The 22,315-nt window shown below is 54.4% G+C and overlaps 1 protein-coding gene across 1 annotated transcript in view; it reads right to left on the bottom strand.

The window, feature by feature from the left end:
* Positions 1-1,053: 1,053 nt before the first annotated feature.
* Positions 1,054-22,315, bottom strand: part of CLASP2 (cytoplasmic linker associated protein 2) — a 126,017-nt gene continuing 104,755 nt past the window's right edge. The window contains 11 exon segments of the mRNA XM_043962913.1: positions 1,054-1,466; positions 3,064-3,180; positions 6,863-7,069; positions 7,277-7,405; positions 7,786-7,979; positions 8,665-8,878; positions 9,554-9,710; positions 10,433-10,539; positions 10,854-10,997; positions 15,064-15,207; positions 22,207-22,285. Of these exon segments, the coding sequence (XP_043818848.1) occupies positions 1,374-1,466; positions 3,064-3,180; positions 6,863-7,069; positions 7,277-7,405; positions 7,786-7,979; positions 8,665-8,878; positions 9,554-9,710; positions 10,433-10,539; positions 10,854-10,997; positions 15,064-15,207; positions 22,207-22,285 (1,585 nt within the window). The 3' untranslated portion in view covers positions 1,054-1,373.

Below are 22,315 nucleotides of genomic sequence, written 5' to 3'. Positions count from 1 at the left end.
CCGCCCCCCCCCCCCAAAAGCAAAGGGGGCAGTTCCTTTTTGTGACCAGCTCATTTCTGAGCTGGTCCTGGGTCCTTTCTCTGCCTTAGGGCTTCTCTAGCGAGATGCTGGAAGGCCTTGCTGGTCATCACAGTCACCATCTGGGACCTTGCTCCCTCTTTGGGGACAAACTGGGCTGAAAACAAGGCAGCAGCACAGTAGAGAGTGCTTGATATTTTTCAAGTAATGTTATATACATTTTATTGCCAGGATATGCACAAGGAAAGCACAGAACCATAAAGACACAATGTAATTAACAGTTAAAAAGATGGGGGGGGGGCGGGGAGGGGGCAGCGCTTTTCCTGATGGAGCTGCTAGAAGAAGGACAGGATTCCTTCCTCCTCTCAGGAGTCTCTCCATCCATTTCGAATGCTGACTCAGCCGAGCAAGCATGGTTTCCAGGACGGTGGTGGAGGTGGCGGGCTACTTTGTGAACGGCTGTCTGACCTCGCGGCGTCACAGACGCGGGAGCCAGGGACGACGGACAGTGTGGGCGCTGGCTCGGTGAGGAGAGGGAGCCCCGCAGAGGTAGAGAGGGCGGTGGCCGAGAACGGGGGACCGGCTTGCCTCTCCTCAGCCCCCCCGAGAGTGCACCTGCCTACAGAGGGAAGGCTTAAGGAGCTCGCTGCCAGGCTAGACCCGGAAAAGCACCCCCATTGTCTTTTGCTCAGGACAGGCCTCCGTCCAGAAAGTTGTGTGAGGCGCATGGAGCGGGTCAGCAGAGGGAGGTCTCCGAAGCTGAAGATGGCTCACGACCTGCCCTGGGCTCCCCCGCTCCCACCCCTTGGCATGGCCGGCCAGAATCCTGGGACCCGTCCAGACCCCCCGCAGGGGAGCCCCCGGCTCCCAGACAAACCGTGAGGGGTGGCCTCCACGGGGCCCAGCTGCGGCGAGGGGCAACTTGCTTTTGCTCCCCTTCGTTTCTCATTTCTAGCAAAGGGCATGATAGTCAATAGAACTCAAGGTAGTAACAGAAACATTCTGCAGCTGAATCAAGGCAAAAATGTTGTCAGATTTTAAACTTGTGAAGCTCAAAGCATTCCTGTTTAATCAGCAATTTAAAAAATTTATACAGTCGTAACACTGGCAAAGGTTAATGGGAAGACAGAGGAGTGAGGACTGGTCAAACAGCGGATTAGATTTTTAAAAACTCTTTTGTATTCATTAACCAATATTAATACTGTTTTCCTTGAATCTGGGACCACTCTACTGTGACGGGTACATGCAGGCTGGGAACAGCCACCTGTTCAAGAACACAAAGATGAGCAAAGAGCCAGAGCGCAGACCGTGGCTTAGAAGCGCTTCTTCTGTCCTGGTCGTGGCGGCTCGCTCTGCTAGCTCTGCCCAGGCGTGTCGGCGCCCATGGAGGGATCGCTCCCACCAGAGCCTGTCTGCGCCCGCTTGATGTACAGATTGAGCAGCTTCATCTGCAGAGAGAAGAGATGGACGGCACATTTCAATACCTGAGGGAAGAAGGTGGCGCGGACCTGGGAGCAACCCCAGCTACCAAGGCCGCTTCTGCCTTCCGCGTCCACCAAAGCCAAGAAAATAAATTTCACTTCATTCAAAAGAGTTGCACCCAGTCAGTCAAGAAGCACTCAGGAAGCACCCACTGTGTGCCAGCCCCCTGGCTAAGTGCCGGGCACACAAAAGGGGTAAGAGACAGGCCCTGTCTCTGAGGAGCTCACAGCCTAAGGGAGGCTACAGCAAGCAAACCAACGCACAACCAACAAATCAGCCACAGGATCAATGGGAGATAATTAAGGGAGAAGGTTCTAGGGTCACCCCAGCCGGCCATTTCAGGAGAACCCCAAGGGGACAGGAAGTCCCACTGGGGGCAAAGGCCAATAGCTGAGGGCATAGTTCTAAATGACCCCCAAAGTTGTGCCCCCTGTGAAAAATCATCCTTAATCATTGCTTCCTTGGGGGACCCAGTGACCTCCCCTTCTTTCTCAGTCCTTCCCCGCCACCCCCACTCAAAGGCAAGCTCCCCTTGAGAGATTCCACTGAATCTCTTCATCGGGCTCAAGCCCAAACCAAGCTTACAGAAGAGTCAGATTCTTCTGTCTACAAAAGCTGAAGGACTCTGGCCTGCACAGCCACACCTAGATGGGAAGTATTCAGAGTGAAGGCCTTCCATCCTTTCCCTGATGGCATCTGGGGACTTCATTTTACTATAACCCACCTCCAATCATGTGAGCCAATAAGACTGGATTGTTGCGTGAAGCTCTGACAGTTGGGAGGGTATATGAAGTCTGACCCTGCTGCCACAAGGGGTCTTGGGTCTGAGAGAGGCAGCCACCGGGTGGCTGCCACCCCTTCCTACTCCTGGGCCAGGAGGGCCAGTGGTCTGCTCAAGTGCCTGCTTGCCATGGCAGCACCTGCTGGGGGTCTGGGGGTCAAGGTGGCTGTGGATGCCTCTAGCACTTCTCACAGACCCAGGGTGTGGCTAGGGATGCAGATGGAATCTGGGCCTCCCTGGCACAGCCTCCCTCCGGCCCCAGCTAAAGCCCTGGCTCCTACAGGAAGCCTTCCCTGACCCCCGCATGTCCTGGTGTGTTGTCTCCCCACCCCTCCCATTAGATAGTAAGCTCCTTGAGGGCAGGGCTTTTGCTTTCCTTTGTATTCCCAGTGCTTAGCACGGGGCTGGACACACATTAGGTGCTCAGTTAATGCCTGCTGACTGGCTTGCCCGGGTCAGGGAGCGGAGCTGTCCAGAGGCTAGCTCTCTCCTCTGGGCCCGTCTGGGCCCTGGACACATTAGGAAGGATGGGGGTGCCTTGAAAGGTTAAACTCTGCTCCGTGTCCCCCAGCCCCCTCCAGAAAGGCCTCGCAGACTTCTCCCACCTCCCTCCCTTGCTGACAGATTTCCTGTCCCCTTCTTGCCCTGCGACCGTGCTGCTTTGGAGCACAGAAAGAGCGAGGCCACAAAGAAGCCACGGCCCCCGACCCTGATACGGTCGGCCTCCTGCCCCAAGAAGGAACGTGAACAACATGGACAATAGGGGCTGGGCCTGCACTTACTTTGCTCCCCGTGAGTTGGCTGAGATGGGGCTTCAGCTCATCGCCAATGACCGCATGGATGGCCACGAGGCAGAAGACACAAGCTTTGCGAACACTGCTCTCCGAATTGTCATATCCCTAGGAGGAGAGGGAGATGGGGACTAGGACCTCAGGCTTGTTGTGGGTGACAAGCCAAGATTCCCTGAATGAATTCCCTTGGACCTCTCAGAGCACGGGCTCCGGCCTGCTCAAGGTAGCGTCTACAACTCCCCGGAACAAGCTTCCGGCAAGCTGGCCCAAAAGGCCAATCAAAAAGCCAGAGGCCACTCGTCTGCCCAAGGTTTGTTGGCAGGGGCCATAGGGTGGCAGCTTGGGGGACAAGTCCGAGCTGAGGTCTTCAGGGGAGGGCCGGAGGAGGGCCCGAGGGTGTTGCAGACAAAGGGATGTTCTCAGGGCTCTTCTCTGGGAGGCTCTGCAGTGTGCTGAGCTTCAGGCAGCCGGCGTGATGTCCCCTTGGACTCTGCGCCAGATCTCCCCCATCATGGTGGGGAACACCTCTGGCAAGCACGGGTCTCTCCTGCTGTCTTGGATCAGAGGGTCACACAACAAGGGGACCTCTCATTAAATTTTTTCAGGGAATCCTGAATGTTCTGATGTTTGGACTTTAGGGCAGTCTATTGTTCCAATGAATCCTATCTCCTTAAAAAAAAAAAAGGTGACCAGAACACGCCACTGGGCTTGTGTACACTCTTTTGGTTGTTTTTAGTGAGGCAGTTGGGGTTAAGTGACTTGCCCAGGGTCACACAGTTAGTAAGTGTTAAGTGTCTGAGGCCGGATTTGAACTCAGGTCCTCCTGACCTAGCTGGCTCTGCTTGTGTACACTCTTTTGGTTGTTTTCAGTGAGGCAATTGGGGTTAAGTGACTTGCCCAGGGTCACACAGTTAGTAAGTGTTAAGTGTCTGAGGCCGGATTTGAACTCAGGTCCTCCTGACCTAGCTGGCCCTGCTTGTGTACACTCTTTTGGTTGTTTTTAGTGAGGCAATTGGGGTTAAGTGACTTGCCCAGGGTCACACAGTTAGTAAGTGTTAAGTGTCTGAGGCCGGATTTGAACTCAGGTCCTCCTGACCTAGCTGGCCCTGCTTGTGTACACTCTTTTGGTCAATTCTGTGTTTTTAAAGATGTTGTCACTGAAGAGGAGGAGGCCTTGGACACAGACATAGATGGGTCCTGATGTTCCCGTAGTCTCCTCCTTACGGAGGCTTGAGAACTGAGCGGGAAGAGGAGGGTGGGGGCTAAGCTTTTCCCAGAAACAAAGGCGCCTCTCCTGAAGGGCTGCCTTCCAGCTGGATGGGTCAAGAGCTAAGTCTCTCAAGAACCAAAGGCAAAGGGGCAGCTAGGTGGAGCAGTAGAAAAAGCACTGGCCTTGGATTCAGGAGGACCTGAGTTCAAATCTGACCTCAGACACTTGACACTTACTGGCTGTGTGACCCTGGGCAAGTCACTTAACCCCAATTGCCTCGCCAAAAAAAAAAAAAAAAAAAAGAACCAAAGGCAAGAATCGACAGGAGGGCAGCTGCTGGGTGAGGAGCCAGGAGGTCAAGCCTCATCTGCCTGTTGACTGGTGAGGTCTGTAAGACGACTGGGAAATAGGCCCAAGTTGATAGAGAGCCAAAGACTTATTATAAACAGGCAGTTTTTGGATGAAGCAGTCAAAGCTATCTCTAGTCATGAAAAACTGCTCTAAATCACTACTGATCAGAGAAAGGCAAATGAAAACAACTCTGAGCTACCACCTCCCACTTATCAGATTGGCTAATATGACAGAAATAAAAAAGGACAAATGTTGATAGGGATGTGGGAAAGCTGGGATGCTAATCCACTGCTGGTGGAGTTGTGCACTGATCCAACCATTCTGGAGAGCAATTGGGAACTAGGCCCAAAGGGCTCTAGAACTGTGCACCTGCTAGACTTATGTCCCAAAGACATCCCCCACAAGAGAAGAAGACCTATTGGTACAAAAGTATTTCTAGCAGTTCTTTTTGTGGTATCTAAGAACTGGACATCAAAGGAAAGCCCATCACCTGGGGAATGGCTAAACAAGTTGTGGTCTATGACTGTAATGGAACACTATTGTGCTATGACAAATGATGAGCAGGGATCGCTTACATGAACTGATGCAAAGTGAAGTGAGCAGGACAAGGAGAATATAATACACAGTAACTCCAATACTGTGTGATAATCAATCATGAATGACTTAGCTATTTTCAGCCACACAACGATCCAAGACAATTCCAAAGGACTCATGATGGAAAATGCCACCACCTCCAGAGAAAAAATGGATGGAATCTGAATGTTGATTGAAGCTGACTTTCCTTTTTCTTTCTTTAGTCTTCATTTTATTATTTTTGTCTGTGCTTTCTTTTGCAACATGGCTAACATGTTAATACATTTTGCATGTCTTCATGTGTATAATCAATATTAAATTGCTTGCCTCTTCAAAAAGGGGGAGGGGTGGGCAGGAAATTGTTTTGAAAAAATTGTATGTGAGTAAAAAATGTTCAGTGAAGTAAATAAAAATATGTAAAAAATAAAATAAAACCAAAAAGCAAACACCTACAGGAAGATGTGGTGTATGGCCCACTCCCTCTCTCGGTCAGCCGGGCCATTCTCAGACACCAGCCAACGTAGGTGGCTGTCCCTCCGCCCCCAGTCTTGTGTCTCACTGGAAGCCAGCCATCAGACGGTCAGTCAGCCTGCAGTTTCTCCACCAAGGACTTTTGGTTGGTTTCCCCACAGGCAGGCCAGGCTGCTGTCAGGGGAGAGCCTCGAAGGCTGCAGCCTGTTCCGCTAAGTGCATGCACTTCTCAGGAGCATGGTCTTCTAGAGGGAAGCAGCTGTGGAGCCCCCCCTCCCCTCCAGGATGGGCCCGATGCACAAATGAGGCCGTGGTGGGGACACTCCCATTGACCTGGGTCTGGGCAGTCACGTGACTCCCTCAGTTCCTGCTCTGCTTCGGGTCCGCTGCCACTGAGCCGGGGCCCTGTCTTTCCCACCTGTGCCTAGGCACGTGTCCGCCTGCTGTTGGACGCGGGATAGGGCCCTTTCCCAGGCAGGGAGACCATGTCTTTGCTGGAGAGGCTGCTTGTAGAAGACGGTGGCCCCCCGGTGATGCGGCTACAGCTGGTGTCAGAGCTGTCTCTGACGACGATTCTTCTGTGGATGCTGGCAGGGGCAGGAGTCCAGGGATTTCCAGGGCAGTCACCAGCCCGCGTCACGGCATGGGACAACCTTCTGACTGACCAAAGCAATGACCGCATGGCTTCTGCAGAGCTTTTGGCCAGGGTTCCACAGAAATTGCCACGTGTCAGCATCGCTGCGCAGGCCGCTGGGACCAGCCATCTTCTCTGTGGCCCCATAGCTGGGCTGCTGAGATGGTCACTACCAGAGGTACAGGCCAGGAGTCTCCCAACAGGACAGGAACCCAAGGCAACTTGGGAGAAAAAGGGCCTCTCGTCTCCTCAGATGACCATCCAGAGCCTGAGCGTCACGGGGCCAAGGCCCCGCTTACACGCTGACCCTGTGGGTTTACGCCATCTCCCACGTGCCCGCCAGCACTAGGGAGGGAACAGGACCACTCCACACCTCCCGTCTCTTCTGAGAACATGGTGGGAGAGCCGTGCTACCGGCTGCCCCGTTGGGGAGGGTCTCTCGACAACCTACCTTTGGCTAGTCCCAGGAAGAAGAGCTCCTTCTCTCGCTGACATGGGGAGGCCGTGCCGGGCTGTCCCCGGTGGTGAATCACAGGAGGGGGGGTCCTTACCTGGATGAGGCCCGGCACAACCTCTGGGAGCAGCTGGGCCAGGGTCTCCTTGGGCACCCTCTCGGTCACCTTCGTCTGCATCTTGATGGCAGCCAGGTTAATGGGGTAGTCCGCTGTCTGGATGATGGGACAAAGCACTTTGATGCACTGCTCCGGGCTGATGGAGGTAGCCAGCATGGACGCTGCTTCTTCGGCAGACCTCACCACCTGGACGGCAAGAGGGAGAACCAAAGTCCCCTGGGCCGCTTACCATCCCGGAAGCCGCGGTGATGGACAGGGAGAGCGTTTTCTGGCCAGTGGCGGGCGGGGCTCCTTGGGCAGAACCACAGCGGGGCTCTTAGGCACGGACAGATGTGTGCGTCCAGCCATCCACTGGTGGCCAGACGGGAGAAGGCTGAGTCAGGCCGGGCTTACCTCTTTATGCGGGTCCTTGTGGGCCTCCAGGGTCTTCATGATGGTTAGCTCAGCGTAGTTTTTAAATCGGGCCGGTTGGTTCCTTAGGATTTCTCTTAAAACTCGTAGGGCCAGAGCTCTGACTGAGTGCTGGGAACAAAGGTTTGCTGGGGTGATGTGGGTGAAACCTGGAGCACGCTGCACACATACATGCGGACGGAGCCCCCCGTGAGGACACTCCTAAAGGAGACCCAAAGAACGGGCAGCCTGCATCCCGCCCCTCCCAGGAGGCCAGAATCTCCTCTCTACGGAGAGGGGGAGGGAACCTGGGCATAGCCACCTCTGCGCGGACGCTGGGCACACCCACAGCTGCATCCACTAGAGACGAGGTGCAAAAACACCTGCTTCCAAAGAGCCTGCTGTCCAAACTGAAGGCCGCACCTTCAGGGCTTGCTGGCCCCCCAAGCTCCATGGTGGGCTGGGGTCTGCACCGCTAATGGCTCACGGTGAGGGGAGGGGAGCCCAATCACCTCTCTGTCCCCAAGCGTCTCCAGGAGTAAGAGCAGGATGGTTTTGAAGTGCTCGTCCCAGACCCCGAACGCGTCTTCTTGGGTCAGCTTCAGGAGCTCGCAGAGAGCGCTCTTCCTCTCTTCCACGCGCTCATTGTGGTTGGACAGCTCCTTCAGCAGTTCGGCCACCAGGTCCGAGTGGTCCAGAGACAGGTCTGCGGAGGGAGGGGCAGGGCCCAGTGAGGGACTCTGTGACTCTGCACGCCATCACCCAGAGTGCCAGCTCACACACAATAAAACGAGACCCCATCAGACTCCTCCTTAAGCTGCTTCCCTCTTAGTTGGCCTGGCCCGGTCCTGCCCAGCCTTGTTGGCCTGGCCCTGGCCCTGCTCTGCCCGCCCCGCCCAGCCCAGCCTTGTTGGCCTGGCCCTGGCCCTGCTCTGCCCGCCCCGCCCAGCCCAGCCTTGTTGGCCTGGCCCTGGCCCTGCTCTGCCCGCCCCGCCCAGCTCAGCCTTGTTGGCCTGGCCCTGCTCTGCCCGCCCCGCCCAGCCCAGCCTTGTTGGCCTGGCCCTGGCCCTGCTCTGCCCGCCCCGCCCAGCCCAGCCTTGTTGGCCTGGCCCTGGCCCTGCTCTGCCCGCCCCGCCCAGCCCAGCCTTGTTGGCCTGGCCCTGGCCCTGCTCTGCCCGCCCCACCCAGCCCAGCCTTGTTGGCCTGGCCCTGGCCCTGCTCTGCCCGCCCCGCCCAGCCCAGCCTTGTTGGCCTGGCCCTGGCCCTGCTCTGCCCGCCCCGCCCAGCCCAGCCTTGTTGGCCTGGCCCTGGCCCTGCTCTGCCCGCCCCGCCCAGCCCAGCCTTGTTGGCCTGGCCCTGGCCCTGCTCTGCCCGCCCTGCCCAGGACTCACCGTCAGGAAACTGCTCTGCATCGTCATCAAACATGGCTTCCTTCAAGGCCGACTTGTTGAAGGAGCCGATGCCATCAGAGTAATTGTAGGGGTTGTAGTCCCGCGAGCGCGGGGAGGAGTGTGGGGGCATGGTGTTGAGCATCGAGGTCTTGTTGTCAAGAACTGCTCGGCCCGAGTCAGGGGCGTCCCCTCCAGCTCGGGGGTCGCTGCACATCTGGGCGGGGAAGAGAGATGACAGTTTACAAACCCCAGCAGCCCCCAAGAGTCCTGCCCCTGGACAGTTTGTTGCTTTCAGAGGAAAAACAAAGCAAAGAATCAGACAGATCTATGGCTCTTCGCACTAGTGCCACCACATTGGTGGAAAGTACATTTGGGTCTCTGTCCGTGGGGGCCTTGAATGACAGGACCAAACAAAGCCAGGCCTGGGAGCAGGCAGTGACCAACAAAGAAGACGGCATGCCAAATTTGGTCTGGCGTCAGGACCCGAGCTCAGACCCTGGCACCGACACCAACTCCTGGGGTGACACGGCAAGTCAGTTTTGCCACCTGTAAAGCGACAGGGCTGGGCTGGAAGACTGCCACGGTCCCTCCCAACCCTCTGACCCAGGCGTGGTCCGCTTCAGCTCCTCACGACCTTCGTGAGCCTGGCAAGGCTATGAGCCTCAGGGGCTTCATCTGCTGGACAAGATGAGCTCTGCCAGCTCCCAAACCATGAAGGTGGATGGAGTCTGAGGCCAAGGAATGGGCACGACGCAACGCTGGTGCGAAGCCCATGATGCTGGCGGCCCCTCAGATAGAGGGAGTGACAGTGCCGGGGACGCCGGTATGGCCCAACTTGGCCACGGCCTGCATGCAGAGACCCCCAGGGAGGCTGTCCGCAACAACTCACTGACTCGCCGTCGCTCTCCCTCTTGGGTTCCCTCTTCACTGGCTCATTCATGTCCTCCTGGCTGCGGAAGCTAAAATTCTGGATGGCTTCGGTGACCCCTCGAAGAGAGCTGTAGATGTCCTCCGAGTTCATGTTCTCCGTGTCGTAGTCAAACGCGCTGCCAAAGACAAATGTGGTCAGGCCCCAGCTGGGGGGAAGGGGGGCACCTGCTGAGGAGGCGGACGTGGCCAGGAGAGGGCATTTAGACACAAATGGGGCAAGAGGCCTTCAGCCTCCAGTTACCATTTAGATCATCTGGAGGGAATGGGCTCAGTGACTTGGTAATACGCTTCTTCTAAAGAAAAGGGGCATCCCCTCCCCCCAGGCTCTGTGAGGGCCCCAGTGAATGTGTATCGACCCATTCAGAGAGGCAACACCCAGCCTGGAGCTGCTTCCTCCCAGTGTGGGCCTGATGAGGAGTGGTTCCGATAAGCTGGGCCACCATGAGCCATCAGAGCACAATCAAGTGCTCCCACCTTCAAGAAACCTTAGTGGAATGCCCCAGTGGGCAGTGCCTGATCTTCCCAGCCCCAGTCACTGAGCTCACCAGGCAGGTGCCCGTGATGACATTGTGCCCACTCGTCAGACCACCAGAGCCTGTCATAGTGAGGCCTGACTCACAGCAGGCACCCCACAAATGCCTACTTTCCCACCCCCATGGGATACCGAGAAAGTGGGCACTGAGGTTTTAGGTTCAGACACCCCCAGGCTGGGACCCGTCCGCTCTGCGTGACTCTGCCAGAGATTAGCCCGAGAACTGGCTATGACCCAAATGCCAGGGGAACTGGGTGAGGGGAGTGACGTGCTGTCCAGCCCCAGGAACCAGTGACATCTCCTCACCTGGGTAACAGAGTGTTCTGGGCGGTATTCGTGGGGGAAGTAAGAGGACTGGACCAATTAGCTGGTGAGCGTGCAGTAGGCCTTGTCAAGGGACTCCCCACTGAGCCCTGAAGGGAAGAGAAGTCTGCATCGGTCAAGATGAAACACGTGCTCTTCCCCCGACATTTCCTGCCAAAGTCTGCGCCCTTGGTCCAGGCCTGACACTTCTCTCCACTCTAGGGCTCGGCATGCCCAACCCCCATCTCGGTCTTCCTTATGCCCTTAAGACTATACAGGTTAGTCCCTCTCCTACCCCCTCCCCGTCTCCCCACACTCTCCCTCAGCATCTGCTTCTCACCCCCAAAGTGGCTGCGGTCACACCCTGGGGCAGGGCAGCCACTGTGTTCACAACGGCGCTGGGCCTTTGCCCAGCTGCCATTACCTGGCTGCCACTGCCTGTGTTCCGAAGGTGATTGTGAAGTAGTTTGGTAGCACCGTCCTGAAAGGTTTTTGGTAAAGCTCCCAGCAGCATTGTAAACTCGGGAGTATTGAGCTCAAATAAGGAGATGAGCACCGCCTGAGCTGCCTGTGAAGAAGAAGGGCCCAAGGTTAGGTCTGCAGAAGAGTCCCTGCCTAGGCCCTGAGACCAGCATGGTGAGCTAGCCCAGGCCCAGGGGACGGCGCGGCGGGCTAGCCCAAGCCCAGGGAATGGCAGGGTTGGTCTACCCCTCCACTTTACAAGTTGTGGTGGGCTGCCCAGGCTAGGAGCCAGGCAGAACACGGGTCTCAGCCCAACAACCAGGGAGCACCTTTCCCATACACAGTCAACATGGAAGACTTCCACTACTTCTCAGCAACTTCCTACCTTCACCATGGGCATTTACAGCCCTAGCTGTTGGTCCTCTGCCCCTCCCCAACCCCAGACGGGACAAGATCATGTGGCTGTCGGCCTTGTATTAAAGGAGAGAAAGTGGGCAGGGCTGTACTCAAGTGCAAGGATCTTGTGGAGAGAAACCCCAAAGGGCTGTGGAAATGGGACGTGCTGCATTCCAGCTGACATGGTTCAGATACATTCTAGAAAACACCATCACTGCTCAGCTCTCCGTGACGTGTCCAGGGCCTGACTTGGCTCTCCTTCCTCATCTGTGGGCCCTCCCGAGGTCATGGGGAGTGGGGGTGGCAGGGTGCCACAGGTTCCAGGGCCACATTCAGCTGTGCCTGAATGCTGACGGGCAGGGCCAGTGTGGTCAGGCTGCGAGGCAGCGGTGGATCCAGCTAGCCGGTCCCTTCCTTTTCATGGCCTGAATCGGCCAGCACACCTGGTCTTCTGACGCTTCAGAGCCCAACCCACGTCTGTAGTGGGAAGCATTTCTCCCCTCGGTTCATGAAGGTGCCTGTGCACCTTTAAACACCTCTTCTTTTCCTCAGCCCCGGGAATAAACTGACACCTTGTTGCTGCTCAGCGTCCAGAACATCTGGGGACTGTCCCCAAATGGACAGCGGCTTTAGGAGTGGGGGTCACATGGCTGCCACAGAGGAGGGTCTATCTGGCGAAGATCCTGCTGTAGCTTCTCATCTGAGCCTGCACCAGCAGTGCAGAGCGGAGGGAGTCTCCCCCTCTTAGGGATGGAGCTCCACGCAGGGACTGACGTTGGGGGAGGCAGGACGGTCTCCAGATTTAGCTGCCCCCTCTCAGGGGCACTTGCCCGCTGAGGCTGGGCCCAGACAGAAAGCGTTTCTCTGGGCCGACCCAGGGAACTATAAGAGCAAAAGGGACCCAGGTGTGGCTATCTTCTAGCACATGCGGCACATGTTTTCTGAATGAAATCTCGTGGGATCTGGCCCACACTTCAATGGGCTGTGATAGAATGGACAGCATGGGGAGAGATCTGTCCACGCAGGCTCAGGCCCAGAATCACCCGATCAGCACCAAACACTGCTGGATGCCACATGAATGCTCAGGCCCCCTCCATAGCGGCGGGCGGCCCAGAAGTCTTCGCTTTGCAGATGCCACGATCCTGCCCGACTGTCCCCCACGAGGGGCTGGATGGTGGTGGGGCTATCTTCCTCTGTGCCCACACGGTGCCCTGCAGCACGTGGTCCAGGGTCTGGGCCGCAGCAGGGGCTCCATCAGTGCTTCTCTCCTTCCATCTTCCTTGGCAAAGGCTCCTCTGTAATGAGAAGTGAAACGTCGGGCCAGGCCTGTGTCCAGCTTGGGGCTGCTCATGTCGGAAGGAGGGCCTGGAACCCAGGGCGCCAGAGTCTTCTTTGGCAGGCCTGTCCCCAGAGGCTGCTGTCTTCTCTGCCCCTCGGCCGTGGCAGACAGCCAACTCCCCTGGCCCTGGGTGGCAGCAGCAGGGCCTCCACAGAGTCTAGGACTCTTCCCGCACGGCCTGTGTCTGGACCAGTCCAGATGCCGGAGGACTCTGGTACAGCTGCTGGCTGGTCTGTGACCTGGGGCTGTCCACAGTCGGGGCTCCCTGGCCTCTGAGCAGCCTGCTGCTGCCTATCTGTGAGATGGAGACAAAGGCTTGATGGGAAGAGAAACACCTCTTGAAAGGTGAGGCCAAAGCAGGAATGTCCAGCAGCCCTGGGGAGCCCAGGTGCCCGGCAGCAGGGAAGAGCTGCCAGGAGACATGCCCAGGGGACGGCCACACGGAGACCCCCAGGGTCAGCCCACATGGGTGGGCGCCTCCCCTGCTCCCAGATCTTCCTAGGGAGCTGCCCCAGGGGCGCAGAGGGGAAGTTCAGCGGCTGGGCGAGGGTCTGAGAAATGGTTTAGCCTGGGTCCGGCGCTCACCATGGCTGGTTCAGAGGGCAGGGTCAAGCAGACCAGGGGTCCAACTGGTGTCTCTGATTTTCCCTGAGATATGTGCCCAGAGCTCTGCTGAAATGGGCCAAGGCCTGCTCTGACTCAGGGCCTGCTGTCGCGGCCCCTCTTTGGACCCATGGGTTTTCCCCCACCTGGACAAAACCAGAGCCAATCTTCCTCTCTGGACATTACAAAGGGAATGACGAAAGAAGCTCAGGTGACACTGACCCACCAAGGCACCAAGAGGATGAAGACAGTTCAAGCCAGGGCCTCCACTAACTTTAGGACCAACCGAGAGACTCACTGTTTGTGGCTGGGCCATGCCAAAGGCTCAGTGACCCAGTCACCAGTTCAATGTGCTTTTTTTTTTTTTTTTTTTTAGTGAGGCAAGTGGGGTTAAGTGACTTGCCCAGGGTGACACAGCTAGTAAGTGTTAAGTGTCTGAGGCCGGATTTGAACTCAGGTACTCCTGACTCCAGGGCTGGTGCTCTATCCACTGCGCCACCTAGCTGCCCCTCAATGTGCTTCTACTCCAGCTGCCCAAGGGCCCTCTGGACATGGAGCCACAGAAGAAGCACCCAGGACAGTGCCTGGTGTAGCCCAGCAAAGGGCAGCTCCTGGAGGGCAGAGAAGGGCTCCTTGGGCACCGTCATGAAAAGAAGAGTCAATGTGAGAAACCACAGTGAGCCAGGCCTTCCTCAGGGCCCCATTCAGCCCGCTGCGGGGAGACCCTCCCCCTCCTGACAGCCACCCTGCGGACTGGGCAAGAGCAGAGACCAGAGAGAGGGCCCTGCTGCCCTGAGGACACAGACCTGCCTACAGGAACAAGCAGAACAAGACCAAGAAAGCAGGGAGAGACGCCCTTAAAGACGCTGCTGGGATGGGCAGGGGACAGACCCCCACCTCCTCATCCCAGCACGAAGGCAAAGCCCTCTCAGTGCTAGCCCTGCCTCCATCCTCCTCTGCTCAAGAGTCCCCTGGGCTGTCACGCTGCCGTGTCCCCCCAGCCAGGCTCGCCGTCAGCTGTGGCTCCTGCTGCCTTCCACAGCAAGCCTGTTGTGGGCCCTGGGGGCTCATGGACCCCATCCCCTATAAGTTACCACTGGGATTCCTCAAAGGTATCTATTTTGAGCCCCTGTCTCCTTGACCAGCTTTTTTTTTTTTTTTTTTTTTTTTTAGTGAGGCAATTGGGGTTAAGTGACTTGCCCAGGGTCACACAGCTAGTAAGTGTTAAGTGTCTGAGGCCAGATTTGAACTCAGGTACTCCTGACTCCAGGGCCGGTGCTCTATCCACTGCGCCACCTAGCCGCCCTTCCTTGACCAGCTTTTAGCACACCATGACACTCTCTGCAGTGCCCCGGGCCAAGGCCCTGCAGGCTCTGCCATTCTGGCTTCTCGGGCATCTTCCCGGTGGGAGGCACTGAGACCGAAGCAGGTGGCCAACTTGGAGAGCACTGCAGAAGGGGAGTCACGCCGGAGAGCATCCGCCAGGGCTCCCAGCAGACTGGAGAGGGGGAGGGGCTCCTGGCCCCCAGGCAGGGACACACCCCTCCACCCCCTCCTGCTCTGCTTTCTCCTGGGACATGGCTCACAGTGGGCACACCCTGGACAAACACCCATTTCTTTTTGGCAGCAGCATTTAGACAGTGCCCACGAGTCTGCAAAGCACCCTGGGAGGGAGGTGGGGAAATGGAGGCAGGCCCTAGTCCAGTGCCTCTTTCAAGGGGGCCACATGGCTGTGGCTGAAGCGGAGCCCAGGTCCTCCTGAGTCCAGGCCCGGGGGGGGGGGGCAGTCCAGTGGCTCGCGTGGTGGCCAAAGGTTCCGCTTTGATCGAAATACCTTCCGAACATCAGAACTTTTGGGTTCTGTTGTCCAAGTGATGATTCGAGATACAGCCAGACGCGTCTCACTGGAGTTGACAAAGTCCCCGGGATCCATCTGCTGGGCTAACGTCTCGATGTATTTGAGGATGGCGACTTTCACCTGCAAAGTCAGGGAGGGAGGGAAGAACTGATGTCAGTGAGTGTGGGCGGGCGGGCTAGGCCTACCCCTTTCCAAGAATCCCCGTGCCAGCCCCTCCGAACCATCGCGGAGTTAGTCGGTCATCACTGAACATCCTCCAAGCTACAAAAGGAAGCAAGATCAGTGACCTCATCTACAGAGGACTGGCGGCTGAGGAGGATGCGCATCACGCCTTCCCCCAGCTGCTGTCTCCGGATCCTCTCCAAGTCTTACACTGGTCTCGGGGCACCGTCCTGACATTAGAAGGACCTTCGGGGGAGCCGGGAGCACACTCTGTGGTCTAGTAATGGAAATCTCTGTCTGGAAAGAGCCCAACAAACATTTCCTAGGAGACTGGACACTCTGGCACTTGGCAAAAGCTGGGGATGAAGCTGGTTTTCTTCGGCGGTGCCTGAAAGGCAAGGCTAAAAACTATTTCCAACACTGGGAGAATCATGGATGGAAACAGGTAACTTCCCAAGTCGACTGCTCGGAAAGAGCCAGCTCACTGAAATGTGGAATTCAGGAACACTCTTTAAAACAAACAGTGCCAGTTCAAAGACTCTATACTCAGGATTTCCAAAAGTTTTAAGAAGAGAAACTGAGAGAAAATGGCCAGAAAGGAATACACTAAGATGTACTGACATGGAAAGGAGGGAGGAAACAAGCATTTATGTGGCGCCTACCAAGTGCCGTGAGCTGGCGCTTTACAAATAGTACCTCATTAGATCCACACAGGAACCAGGGGAAGTCAGTGCTGTTACCAGCCTTATTTTAAAGCGGAGGAAACTGAGGCAAACAAACAGAAGTGAAGTGACTTGCCAGGGTCACACAGCTAGGAAGTGTCCGAGGCTGGATTTGAACGCAGGTCTCTCTCCACCACTCCAGGCCCTGTGCTCTTCGCCCCGGGGTCGCCTGGCTTTGTTCCCACACAGAGGATCCAAGCTCCCCCTCTCCCTAAGCCTCACTGCCGTGCCCCATCCTTGGGATGATGCAAACAAACCAAATGGCAGACACTCCTCTCCATGTTTACAAAAATCCTAAGAACCAGAGGAAGAGCGCAGATCTCGGGGAATTACAGGGAAGGGCCCCACCTACACCAGAATCTCTGGAGGGAGGCTCGGCCAGGTGCCAGCACTCGCCCTGGGGATGCTGCCACCCTCGGGCTTCCCGCCTCACTCTTGGGACAAGCCCCTCCCTCTTTCTTTTTCCCTGCTCCCCAACGCTCGCACAGTCTAGTCCCACTCTGCCCTCCCACTCCTCATGGCCCCCACTGAGGTGCTCAGCAGCGTTTTTTCCTCAGAGGCTCCCTTCATCTAGATCCACCTCACACCCCAGAACCTGAGAACTGCCCAGGTTACTGAGTCTCTTCTCCACACTTAACTTGGGGTACACCGAAAGCCTGCAGGTCCCTGAGAACCTGAATGCTCCAAGAAAGCAGCAACAGGGCCCATCCAAGATAGGAAGGAGGCTGGAAGAATGAACAAACCCAAAAGAATTCCACCTCAAAAAGACAGGGTGACAGGGACCCTCAAGACCCAAACCCAGAAGAAAAGAATGACTCCAAAATAGCTACAAGCAAAGACTCCAAGAAAAACACAACACGGGCACAAATTTGGCTAGAATTCCAAGAAGAGAAAAAACAGGATTTTTTTTTTCTTTTGCAGGGCAATTGGGGTTAAGTGACTTGCCCAGGGTCACACAGCCAGTAAGTGTTAAGTGTCTGAGGCTGGATTTGAACTCAGGTCCTCCTGAATCCAGAGCCAGTGTTTTATCCACTGTGCCACCTAGCTGCCCCCAAGATTTTTTTTAAAGAGCTAACTGATTTTAAAAATCAAATGAGTATACCAGAGGAAAAAATGTAAAGAAAAATGAAAGCTCTAGAATTGGAAAGAAGATAAGAGGTACCTGAAAAACTAACTTTCTGAAAATCAGGATGGACCAAAGAGAAGCTAGTGACTCCAGAGAACAAGATATGTGAAGGCAAAGACAAATGACTGAAAAAAACAGAAGAAAATATGATATGTCTCATAGCAAAAAAAAACCAAAGTGAACAAGTAGATTGAGGAAAGATAAATTTAAGAATCATTGGACTACCTGAATACCATGACCAAAAATAGGGCCTAGACATTCTGTTTCATGAAATGCTTTTAAAAAAACAACAAGGAGGGGGCAGCTAGGTGGTGCAGTGGATGGAGCACCGGCCCTGGATTCAGGAGGATCTGAGTTCAAATCCAACCTCAGACACTTAACACTTACTGGCTGTGTGACCCTGGGCAAGTCACTTAACCCTCATCACCTGGCAAAAAAAAAAAAAAAAAGATTATAAAAGAAACAACAAAACAACCTATCTAGTTCTCTTGGAATAAGAGGGCAAAGTGAAAACCAAATACAAAGTCACCCCCTGAAAGAAACCCTAATGTAAAAGCTTGAGGAACATCACAGCCAAAACCCTGAGCTTCCAGCACAAAGAAAAACTATTGCCAGTAGCCAGAAAGAAAGAATTCAAGTCCTGAGGAGCCAGTCAGGATAACACAAGACTTAGCAGCCACCACCAAAGTAGTGGAGAACTTGGAATATGTTATCACAGAAGTCTAAGAATGTAGGCTTACAACCAAGAATAACTTATCCAACAAAACTAGGGAAAAATGGACCTTGAAATGAAATAAAGGGGCAGCTAGGTGGCACAATGGAAAGAGCTTCAGGCTTGGAGTCAGGAAGACCTGAGTTAAAATGTGAACTCAGACCCATGGAAAGTCACTGAACCCTGTTTGCCTCAGTTTCCTTATCTGTAAAATAAGCTGGAGAAAGAAATAGCAAACCACTTTAGTATCTCTGCCAAGAAAACCCCAAATGGGGTCACAAAGAGTCAAACACGATTGAAATCACTGAACAATAACAACAATGAACTAAGGAACTTCCAAACATTACTGACAAAAAGATCAAAGCTGAGTAGAAACTCTCAAGTAAAGAGGAGTCTGAAGTCAAGAGACATGTAGACATGAGAGATCGTAAGAGAATTATAAAGTTAAACTGTCCCTTTAGAACCCGAGCATCGTCAGGGGTCATGAAAGAACCTAATTAGACAAATATCTGAAGAATGGCTCTGTTATGTTTTGACGATCTTACAAAAAGAATGTAAAGGAAGAGGGAAAAGAATATACTTGGGGGGGGAATAAAGGAGAGGAAAAATGAGGACAATTCTCTCACATAACCGTGGTGCCCACGTAGCAGCAGTCTGTACAAAAAAGAAGGAAGAGGTGGAGTGAGCAGGTGACACCTGAAGCTCACCCTCCTCTGAACTTGCCAAAGGAGGGAGAACACAGGCACAAACACGGCTGTGCACAGAAATACATTCTACTCAACAGAAAAGGAGGAGAGAAGATGGCAAAGGCAGAGGGAAGAATGAGAGGAAGAGTCAGATGAAGGGAGAGATGAGTCCTAAGCAAAACCCATTCTAACTAAGGAGGGGGATTTCAGAGGGGTTTGAAAACCCCAACCAGGAGAAGAATGTATGACTGGGTTCTGGGCGAGGGCTTAGAGAGCAGGATCCAACAATAGGTTGTTTCCAAGAAACATGTTTGAGACAAAAAGATATACATACAGAGTTGAAAGAAGGGACTGGAGCAGAACCAATTACGCTCCAGCTGAAGTAAAAAGAAGGCAGAGAAAACAGCAAAAAGAATGAAAAGAAATAAACAGAGAAAGCACATTTGGCTAAAAGAGGCTCCCCAGAGAGTGAATTAAGACTAACCCTGCACATACGTGTAGCAGTGGATAACATCTGAATACCTACAAGTTGAATGAATAAAGGAGCAGTAAAACTCTAACAGCGTCGGGGGGGGGGGGGGGGAGAGACAGAAGGACTGAAACAGGCCTCTCAGTGAAAAGAGACAAAAAGATGGCTTTGGTTCAGCTGTTTGCTTTGCCGTGACCTAATTTACATGAAAGTCATCCTGGGACCTCCCTTTTCTCCTCCTATATCAGGGTTTACACAATCAGCTCCTTCCACAGAGCAGGGCAGCCTTTGTACCCATGCGTGATACATGTCATCTGCATGGCTATGAAAAAAATAAATGCACGACCCAAGTCTTGAAGATGCCGGGAAAGCTTTGAGGACATTTCTCTCCAATGTACTTTGTTCAACACATTGGAGCAAGTCCAGAAGAAAAGCAATGGAGCTAGCTAACCTCCAGTCTTCAGAGCCAATGATCTCCTCACACCGTTTGACCACCACAACAAAACAGAGAAAAACATCTGCAGCAGATGAGGGAGGACCCAGAATCGTCGGGCTCCCCAGAGCTGACCAGGTGGACAGGAGGCTGAGACAGAGCCTCTGACAGAGACGGGGCGATGATGTTGATGCTCATTGTCCTTGGGGCCAGGGAGGCTGGTATCCTCCTTCTGCGTCCTGTTAGCATCAGCCTGAGTACAGGACGGTAATGTCAACAGCAGTCTTTCTGATGAAGTGGAAGGCAGCTACACAGAGACCACAGAATTGCATACCTAAGAAAGACGGTTGGAAGAGAGCTCCTGGGCACTGACCCTCTCTGCCAAAGCGGGCAGTGGCCTGTCCGGGAGAGCACACCTCCCTTCCAGGGACAGGACTAGATGAAGCCGGCTAAGGGCACATGAACAACTTCTCCCCGTGTCACACAGCATTTCCCTCTTGGCCACGGTAGCTGCAGTCTCTTCCAGTGGGGAACTGAATAGAAAGTCCATCAAGAAATGAATGATAAAGTATTCATCACAAGCGTGTGAGCTGGGCACTGTGTGAAGTGCTGAGGAAAGAGCTCTTGCCCTCAGAGGCTGATAGTCTAATGGAGGAAAAGCTCGCATCACCTCTCGATGGAAGAGGAGGAAGATGGTGCCTGACCAGAGATGTCTGCTGAGCCCAGGGCAGCTGCTCCTGGGTCGGAGTACTGAATTGTTTGGGGGGGTAGAGAGCACCATCTGGGTAATGGCAGCATGCTTTGTGGGGGACGCTAGGAAGGGTCAAGGCGGCAAAGATCCAGACAAAGGACAACTTTCCCAGATGGCCACAGTGTGGACCCCACCATCCCTAAGTCCATCCTAAGCTCAGTGATACAACCAAAAGCAGACATGGATGCCAGGGCCCAGATACACTCCAGGCACTGGGTCTCCTCCTCGCCCACAGCGATGTCTGGGGCACCCCAAAATGGAGGGAAAAACAGGCTGAGGAGCATCGTCTTTTGCACGTTCTGAAGCCACTGTTGGCAATGAGGACAGCAGATTCGGCAGCTGACACACGTGGAGACTCTGGAGAGTCATGGGCCTGCCACACTGCGGGGAACCCTTCCCAGAACGCAGCTCCATTTGTGCACAAGGGGTTGTCTTGGGGAGGTCTTCAGGTAGCTGGCTCGGCATATGTGCCTGGCATGTGCCCCTGCAAAAAGCGCCCTGGATACCTGAGCCCTTTCTCTCCCAAGTCACTCTAAGTGCAACAGCTGTTCTCTTTAGAGTCCCTGGCAGCCATGCCCCAATCCCCCTTCCCTTTCAGTTCTTCATGCTCCATCCACCCTGGACAAGGGAGAGGTATCCTCAGAGGCTGCCTGGGGGAGCCGACCTCGACTTTGGCTGGGACTTTGGCCCTGTTGTCAAGATTTCAAGAAGGGAACAGAATTCTGGATTCCGGTACCAGGCTTTTCCAGCTTCTAGAACCCTCCCACAGGCTCTTCCTCTAGCAGATCTCTGAGTCTCTTCCAATGCACCACCTCTCCAAATGAGCTGTCAATCACAAATGAGCTGTTTCCTCACAAAAAAAAATCTCATTACAGAAGTCATTGTATAACCAGCTCAGGAGAGTGCAGAGTGATATACATGTGAAGACAGATGAGAAAAAGAGGCTCCAGAGAGAAAAGGGATGAAATCATGTCCTACTGCCCCGTGCCACTGACGAGGGAGAAGCCCAGGAGGAAAACATCAACAGACCTACAGGTAAAGCGACTGAATTTATCAAGAAGGAGGCAACTGGACTGCAAACTCAACTATGAGAAACTTCTAAAAGCCATTCAATGCAGAGCAGGATAAAATGGGCAAAATGACGGTCCAGAAAAGAGGCCTGAAGCGGGCTGTGAAGAAACAGGACCGGCCACAATCTGGAAGAGGCTGACACAGGTGAGGGGGCAGGTGTTTCTTCTAATCCACATGGGAGACTGTTTTAAAAACAAGATGACTGAGGGATTGTGAGGCAAGTGATGGGAAATACCTTCCGCCCCCACCTCCGCCCCATAACTGGCTGGACAGTGCCTGGGCTCAAGGACAAAGGGCACAAACAGCATTTTATATTCCAAATGACAACAATTTAAATGCAGCACACGTAGGATGCAGCCCAAGCGATCCTCAGAGACAAACTCCAATTCCTGAAGGAGATGTTAGCAGGAAAAACCACAAGAGAATGAGCTGAGTTTGTAGTTAAAAACATTAGTCACTGAACTGACCCCCCCAAAAGCAAGCACAAGGCATGAGAGGCTCTAATAAGCAAGAGATAGAAACACCGTTAAAATGCCAGCATCCTGGTCTGTGACCCCTGGGGCACATGGGGGGTGGGGGGAGGGGAGCAGTGGCTCTCCTTTGAATTTGGTCCACTAGGAACAACTGCACAGAAAACCCTTCCTGCTCCTGGAGGTGGGGGCGGCACAGCAGACACCCAATCAGTGAAGCGTCACCCTACGTGAGGAGTGGCGGACATCGCATGCTCAAAAGTCCTTTGCCAGTTAGTGAGCAGGCAAAGCAGCCTTTCTCAGGGTGGGGGAGGGGGACGGGGGGGGGGGGGGAGGGGGCGGCAGCGATGCAGACAAAAACCTTGGAGCTCCCAGGGGAGGAGCGCAGCTGGTCCCGCAGGGTGGGCTGGACTGCCTGAAAGTTTATAAAAACAAAATCCACCAATTGAAACATCTTTTTGTCTTGCAAGTGGACAGATAATCTCTTTATGGAGAATGCGTCACGCTAGGCTCTTACCTTTAAGCTTGGCGTCTGGGTCTGATCCACAGTGAATCTCATTAGAATGTTGAACTGAAGGTCATTGGGAAAAGACTCTCTGGAAGAAAAGGGCATCAAGTGAGACCAC

Source organism: Dromiciops gliroides, chromosome 1 (genome assembly GCF_019393635.1).
Source record: "Dromiciops gliroides isolate mDroGli1 chromosome 1, mDroGli1.pri, whole genome shotgun sequence".
Classification (NCBI taxonomy): domain Eukaryota; kingdom Metazoa; phylum Chordata; class Mammalia; order Microbiotheria; family Microbiotheriidae; genus Dromiciops; species Dromiciops gliroides.
The sequence above is the reverse complement of the archived record's forward strand: the minus strand, read 5'-3'. Positions and strand labels throughout refer to the sequence as shown.